The sequence below is a fragment of the Dipodomys ordii genome, unplaced genomic scaffold (assembly GCF_000151885.1).
Source record: "Dipodomys ordii isolate 6190 unplaced genomic scaffold, Dord_2.0 Scaffold130, whole genome shotgun sequence".
Lineage (NCBI taxonomy): Eukaryota > Metazoa > Chordata > Mammalia > Rodentia > Heteromyidae > Dipodomys > Dipodomys ordii.
The window spans coordinates 6864355-6871756 of record NW_012267346.1 but is presented as its reverse complement, the minus strand read 5'-3'; the positions used below and the strand labels follow the sequence as shown (position 1 = coordinate 6871756).

Sequence of the window (7402 nt, the reverse complement as noted above, 5' to 3'; positions counted from 1 at the left end):
TGACTAATAGCACAATAACATTGTCTAGGGCTGGAATAAAGTTGGACCTGTTTACCCCCACTCTATAGGGGTTCAATATAAAAAGCCAGCGGAGCGCTGTCCAAGTCAGACGCGCTTCTCCAACTGCGCCAGGGCGAGCGCTCCGGGTCCGCGGCTGCCTCTCCGCACCGCGCCGCGTGCGCGCGCTCGCTCGCTGCCGGCTCTCAGCTCTCGCCGCCGGCCCTCCCCGGGCAGAAAGCGCTCTTTCTCCTCTGAGAAGACACTTAGACGGAAGGCTTTTACCCGGTGATCGCAACCACCACCAGCGCTTGGAGCAAACGGACGCTGTTTTCTTCATTTTCCTTTGGGCTCAGAGTGTGATCCTTTTTGATTTTTTTTCCCCCCAGCATGGATTGTTTCTCCATGATTTTCCCTCTGCTGTTTCTGGCTGTCCACGGAGCTCCAGACACAGGTAGGCACGGCTTGATTTGGAAATCTCTTTTCTGATCCATCTTCTGGATTTTTCTTTTTCTTTATAAGTTAGTGTAGCTGAGATAGAGAGCGCCTGGCAAGTATTGCTCAAATCTACTGAGTGTTCCGGTGGAAAAAAAAATAAAATTCTTCGACTGGATACAATTGACTGCAATTAAATACAAGGGAGATTTAAAATAACTTTTTATCACCATCGTTATCCTTACTATTATTCCAGGATGCATTTCCTTGGTTTAAAAAATAACTCAAGAAGGATATAAGGCAGCTATAACTTAGTTTACAATACGTGTATTCATACAGGTAATGCGGTAACATGGTGCACTTGGAAACTTTTATCTTATTCAAACACTGCTTTAATTGTGTGCTAACGTGTAAAATATTGAAACATTTTAGCTCAAAGCCAAGGAATTTTATCCAGGTCATTAAAGTGATATAAGAACAGTAGACTCACCTGCAAAATGCATGTTGTATATATATATATATATAACCCCAGGCAGTTTCAGGGTGAAGCAGATGTTTTCTTTAAAATTTGTCATTATTGACTTTGGGTTTCTTTTGGCAGATTTTTGGCAGTCAAAGCAGTGCGATCTTTCTTTTTCAGTTGTAGTCACCTGTCCCGGGAGGGGAGCTGGCTGCTTACGGATTTAGATAGCATGTGTGCATCGGCCTACTGCCTTGCCTCCCCTTCCTTCCAGGGTCAACGCTCTTCCTTTGTCCTTTCTTGACCCTGACCAAAGAGAAAGGATGCCAAAAGAATGAAGATCCTGGAATGTGTCTAATCATTTGAAATGTCCCAAATCGGGCAGATAGGCTGTATTGGTAACTAGTCAATGGCAAGACACAGCTGTATCAGGGCTGAGGGACAGGGGTAGTCCCCTCCCCCCACAAACACACACACACACATTATGCTGCTCTAAGGTCTCTGAATTCACACTTCATGGAGTCCTAACTGGGTGGCTTGGGTTGTTTCTCAGCATCCCCAGTGGTTTCTGTGGAGTCTCCCACCAGAGATGCATCTCCTAGTCACTTTCTCTTTCCCCTGCTGGTCATTCCCTGGTGCTCTGCCTTCTACATGATTTGCAGAGGGGTGTGTGTGTGTGTGTGTGTGTGTGTGTATCTTTTGGGGCACTCTGTGTCTGGCACGAGGTGTGCAGCAGAGAGCACCCCCTCAAGCAGGATGGAATGGAAGTGCCTCCCATTCTAGGAATGGGCAGTATCAGTTATTAATCTGTAGTCATTCACTGATTTGAACCCACTGTGGGTTAGGTGGTCCTACTAAGTGTCCAGCAGAAGTGGCCTCAGCTCTCCAAAAGGCAGCATTTCCAGGCATGTCCTTGAAGAGGGGCTGCTAAGACCTTTTTCCAGGGGTTTGTCTCTTCTGCATTTGTATAACCTCCCTACAGGTGGAGAAGCCAGCCAGGGGAAAGGTGAAGCCCTGTTAAGGAGAAAAATAAATAAATAGCCCTTTCCTTCTGTTTGCATTGCTTGCCAAGGGCAGCTTCACGCTTTGAACTGACAGCTCTGCTAGATTTGGGTGGATATTCTCTGATCCGGTATGTCTCTGAGGGGGCATCACACACTGACTGACTGGCGTTTCTCTCCACAGGGGCCTTGGGGACTGAGCTTAGCACTGGAGCACCGAGCAGAGGGGAGAAGCCCCCTCCCAGTGAGCCCTGGCGGCCCCGCAGATCCAAACGCTGCTCCTGCTCTTCCCTCATGGATAAGGAGTGTGTCTACTTCTGCCATTTGGACATCATCTGGGTCAACACTCCTGAGTGAGTCTCTAGAGGGCATCATAACTCTATAGTCATTCATTAGCTGAGCAGTTCCTAGAGCTCTTGTTCTGGGGAGCTTCTGTCTTGGATTCTGATGGTAGCTCTTCTGACAACAGAATAGCACCTTAGTAGGGTACTTGGGCAGCATTGTTTGCTTCTTAGCAGTTAAGAAGAGGGTTTTCTGATGTCTGTAGCTCACACTACTTAATCATTATGGGGTAGATGGAAAACGCTGAGGGCAAGCTGAAGCTATGCACGCTTGGCAGGGTGCTTTCATGGTGCGATCTCACTAGGTTCAGGAAATTAATTACCCAAGTCTCATGCAGGTGGAGAGGTAGAAAAGATCACAGGCAGTCACAATCCAATCCCTTTATTTTATCTATAGAAAAACTAAAGCCCATAATGTTGAAATCTGTCCTGCAGGAATGATTTCCTGGTATAACTGAACAGGATTCTAGATCTCTTTTTTCCTCACTTTTTCTCTTTAGAAAACCCAATTTCAAGACAGAAATATAAATATAAAGTCTATAGATTTCTCTTTTGACAAATATAGGCAATTTTTTTCTCTTTTGCTCCAAGCACTAGATCCTCCATTAATATTTGTCATAAGCAAGGATATTGTGCTTACCATGTTCACTATGACAAAACACCAAAATCCAAACAAAAGTACATCAAACCTAAATACCATGAGCCTAATAGTGCTTTGAAAGATAATACTTCCCAAAAGACTTTATTATTATTTTTTTTCCTAAAAGTTGTGGGGCTTGAACTCAGGGCCTAGGCTTTGTTCCTGAGCTCTTTTGTTCAAGACTAGCACTCTACCCCTTTGAGCCACAGCTCCACTTCCAGGTTTTGAGTGGTTAATTGGAGATAAGAGTCTCTTACGGACTTTTCTGCCAAGTATTGGCTGTGAACTTCGATCCTCAGATGCCAGCCTCCTGAGTAGCTAGGATTATAGATGTAAGCCATCAGCACCCAGCTGACTTTATTCTTTATGTCATATTATGAATTATTGGGCAGCCTTTTGGCCACAAGTCCTTCCATAGCAATATGATTTCATCAATCCATGGAGGAAATGTGAAAATATTGGTTTTTCCCGGCAAGCTCTTTTAGCATTATCATTTATGATAAGAATTGAAAATAGGTTTGAAAAAATGTTCTGAGTCATGGTTTCACATTAAAGTATATCTGTTCTCTGACCTTTGGTTTAAGTAGCTGTTAGCCAGCTAGCATATTAGAAGGAAGAAAATGCAAAACACACACTAAAATAGAGATGTAATTATTTTGGACAAAAAATATTGCTAGGTGATTAAACTTTGTTAATGATTGCTATGGAATGAAATTTCATTGCAGAGAAACTTGATTTCTTCCCTAATGGGTACACCCATTGAAGGCCTTTGATAGGGACCTGTTGCTGATTACAGTCACACTTATTGCCTTAAGTTATGCTCTCAACAGATTTGTGACTAGCTCCTTGTATACCCAGTAGCATGAACTATCCCCAAAGAATGTATCATTTGGAAGATTATTTATGGTAATAATTTGTATTCCTATCTCTCTACAATAGGCATGTTGTTCCCTATGGACTTGGAAGCCCTTCCAGGTCTAAGCGATCCTTGAAGGATTTATTCCCTATGAAGGCAGCAGACCACATGAACAGATGCCAATGTGCTAACCAAAAAGACAAGAAGTGCTGGAATTTTTGCCAAGCAGGAAAAGAACTCAGGTGAGTCAAAACACCTTTGCTTTTCAGTCCATAGTACAGACACCTGACCTCCTTCTTAGGAAGATAGCTTCTGGCTTTGGAGAGGAAGAGAGAGAGAAAGGCAGAGACATTGACAGTTCAAGTGAATCTGAAATGATCATTGATGGAAATTTTTTTCCTTGTGTTTTAACAGAGTACAAGACAGTACACAGAAAGACTGGAGTAACCACAAGAAAGGAAAAGGGTGTTCCAAACTGGGAAAGAAGTGTATCCATCAGCAGTTGGTAGAAGGAAGAAAAATGAGAAGGTATGAGGTCTTTTTTTTATGACCACACGTGCTAATGACTTAATCACTTGGAACTTCTTATGGAAGCTGGAAAAAGCTTAGAATAAAATGACAAAGGAGATCTTAATGGTGTGTAGATTGAACAGAACAAGGGAATCCCTCCCAAATACATTCGTGCAGGCCTTGAATGCCCACTTCTGCCCACTATGCTTCAGCCAACACTAGTCAGTCTATAGGCAGATTTTTTTCCAAACAAAAATCCACAGATAGCTGTGTCATTTGGTCATCTTCAGTCTTTCCCTCTCTGTGTCCAAGCACTTCACATGTTCCTTGTGAAATTAAAACTCGTTTCAGGAAGAGAACATTTGTTTTCTTTAAACTCAAAATGTCAGGCACAGTTGAGTTCTTCAAAAAAAGTAGCAGTTATGCAAACGACTGAAGGAAAAAATCTAAGCCATTCGGTAGGGTTGGTGAGAATCAGGATATGCTATTTTTCGGGTTTATTCCTACCATTACTTTTTAAATAGGGAAATGCATTTGGGGAGAGCCAATGCCATTCCAAAAGGCTGTCTAGTTTCCAAACCCTGCCCAGTGGCTCTGAGCAGCTTTGTGGCACAGCTCTTCCCAAATCCTAAGCTTTTGGAAACCCACAGGCTGGAGGGAGGAACCCTGTGTTCAGATGTGTTACATGTCCTATATTTCCCTGTCATCGTCTAGGGAAACTGTTCCAAGAAATCCAAGGCCAAGTCGTTCTATGATCAGTGTTCTGAGCCCAAGCTTGGCAGTCCTAAAGAACTCCTGAGTTGTTTACTACTCATGTGTGGGACAACGTTAGATATTCTTTCCTCATACCTGTCTCAGGTGGTTTTGAGCCACACTCGGAATGCTCCTTTCTTAGGTCACAGTTGCTGAAATGATCTGGAATTATCATTTTTTTCTATTCCTTTTTATTATGTCATCTATTAATGTTACTCTTCTTCTTTCTTTCTTTCTCTTGCAAAGGAAGGGAAAAAATCAAACCAAACCCAAACAAAAACATTAGGCCTGTAGAAGCTTACAATAAAAAAAAAAACACACCCCCAACGCATGTTCTTTGGGCCTACCTATAGGTATCTTGTCTTCATTTCCATGTCCAATTTGTTACCTTAAATTTCTTATGTGACTTAGAAGATGTGCAAGTGGGCTGAGCTTGTCTCTAATGGTGAAGATTGGAGCTATAAAAGATACTAGAACATCTCCATTTTATTAAAAAATATATTTAGTATCAATTTCCTCTACACAGAACCCTATGATCCCTTTCCCCTATCCTAAGTATAAGGGGCAGGCTTTTTTTTTTTCCACAGTAGTATTCATACCTCTTGATGTTTTTATCATACAGTAGCATGCTATTGTGGTCAGCAGTAAGAGTTTAGAAACCAGATTTAGAAATGTTTATGGCAGTTTCTATTTTAGGTGTTTCTTTAGCTGAGGAGTCATATCTTGACCTTTTAAAAAAATAATCTTTGTTCTCTCTTGTCTTGTTTCTGATAGGTTGGAGTCCATCAGCAACAGCATCAAAGCATCTTTTCGTGTTGCAAAGTTGAAAGCCCAGCTCTACAGAGAGCAGAGAGTGACCCACAACCAAACACACTGATGATAGATCACCTGCCGGAGGAAGCTGTCACCGCCATATAGAGAACCTGTGGTCAACTCGGCACTGGATCCAGATCCGTGCTGGCTGGAATCAGAGCAAGAGAACAGTCCCTGCTTGCTCTAGACTGGCCAAGGACTAATATCCTTGTTCAAAACATTCCAGAAAGGGTCCAGGAGTTTCCCCTTCCCCCCTGCAACATGTCTCCATTTGCTTGCATTGCTTTTGTCTCTTCTTGCTCTTTGGAAAATGACAATGGACCTCTCAGAGCACAGAGACACACAATGACATTCGAATTAGGGTGGCACCCTTCAGAGGGAGGAAGGAGATTCCACACCAGGGTGGAGTTTCTGAAGAAAATCCTAAGAGAGTGTTTGTGTCTGACTCAGGCGCCTGGCACATTTCAGGGAGAAACTCCAAAGTCCACGCAAAGATTTTTCTAAGGAATGCACAAATTGAAAACATACTCGAAGGACAAACATTTGAGTTTTTTTTTAAAAAAAGACATTTTCGTTTTTAAGTTGTAAAATACAAAACTGAAAGAGCTTCTTACTACTGTCAATCGGGATGTGTTTCATGAGTCTACCTCACCTGTAATTGCACTCTGGCAGAAGTTTTCTCACCTTTAATTATTGTTTCCTCAAATGCTTTCTCCTTCTGCCATCCCCCCCCCCCCACTCCCAGCCAGCCCCATACTAAATCCTAGTCTGGTAGAAGTCTGGCCCAAGGTGTCAGTGGTTGATAAAAACATTTACACTCATCTACTGGCTCTGATCCATAAGAAACAAGATTATTGAATCAGAATGTTCCCTTTTCTTGAGTTTTTGGAAGCGCAATGGTAATAAGGTTGTTTATGAAAGATACTGACAGTTGGTTATGCTTTAAAGCAGTAAAGATATGTTCTTTTATGTCACCGGAAAATGGAAGAGGTTAGATTGAATTTTGATGTACTTATTTTTTTTATAGATATTTATATTCAAACAATTTATTCCTTATATTTACCATGTTGAATATATGACTGGGCAGGCCATATTGGTCTATGTATTTTTTTTTTAAAGAATCTATTTCTGAATGAAATTGAGAACATGCTTTGTTTTGCCTGTCAAGGTAATGGTGTTAGAAAATAAATATTTTTCCCTACTATACTGATGTGTCTGATCATTTCTGGAATTCCTAAGGAGTAGGCCAATGGGTGGGAGAATCCTTAAAGATATCTTCATAGAAAGGAGACAATTAGAAGGAAAAATCGTGAAGTTAAACAAGCACTTGATCTATGTCTTCAAAGTTGCTTTTAGAGTGCAGTAAAGACAAAACTAAAGACCATCTTTAACTCCTGTCTTGGATAGCAGCCTTTTGCTTCCCTTTTACCTGGAAAAAAACAAAACAAAACAAAACAAAAAAACAAAAATAAACCTCTCCAGGGATTTCATCCATTAACTTCTGCTGAGGCTATTAGGCGGGATCCAACAGTTTAAGTTGATGGTATGCTGAGAGATGCTTTCTCTGTATTAATGGGCTGAAGGAAGTAATGGAAA

At 41.7% G+C, this 7402-nt stretch overlaps 1 protein-coding gene across 2 annotated transcripts; it reads left to right on the top strand.

Annotated features, from left to right (window-relative positions):
- The first annotated feature begins 204 nt into the window (after positions 1-204).
- Positions 205-6977, top strand: LOC105996371 (endothelin-1-like). 2 transcript variants are annotated; one of them, XM_013030430.1, is made up of 5 exons: positions 205-451; positions 2078-2246; positions 3814-3972; positions 4145-4258; positions 5768-6977. In XM_013030430.1, the coding sequence occupies exons 1-5, from the start codon at positions 388-390 to the stop codon at positions 5868-5870; spliced, it is 609 nt and encodes a 202-aa protein (XP_012885884.1). In that variant the 5' UTR covers positions 205-387; the 3' UTR covers positions 5871-6977. The 2 variants fall into 2 exon arrangements, with proteins under 2 accessions (XP_012885884.1, XP_012885885.1); XM_013030431.1 differs by lacking the exon at positions 4145-4258.
- The last annotated feature ends 425 nt before the right edge of the window (positions 6978-7402 follow it).

Coding starts and splice junctions, on each gene's coding strand:
- LOC105996371 (XM_013030430.1), top strand. CDS start 388: ATGGATTGTTTCTCCATGATTTTCCCTCTGCTGTTTCTGGCTGTCCAC. Junction 2,247..3,813: donor ATCTGGGTCAACACTCCTGA/GTGAGTCTCTAG, acceptor TCTCTACAATAG/GCATGTTGTTCCCTATGGAC. Junction 3,973..4,144: donor CAAGCAGGAAAAGAACTCAG/GTGAGTCAAAAC, acceptor GTGTTTTAACAG/AGTACAAGACAGTACACAGA.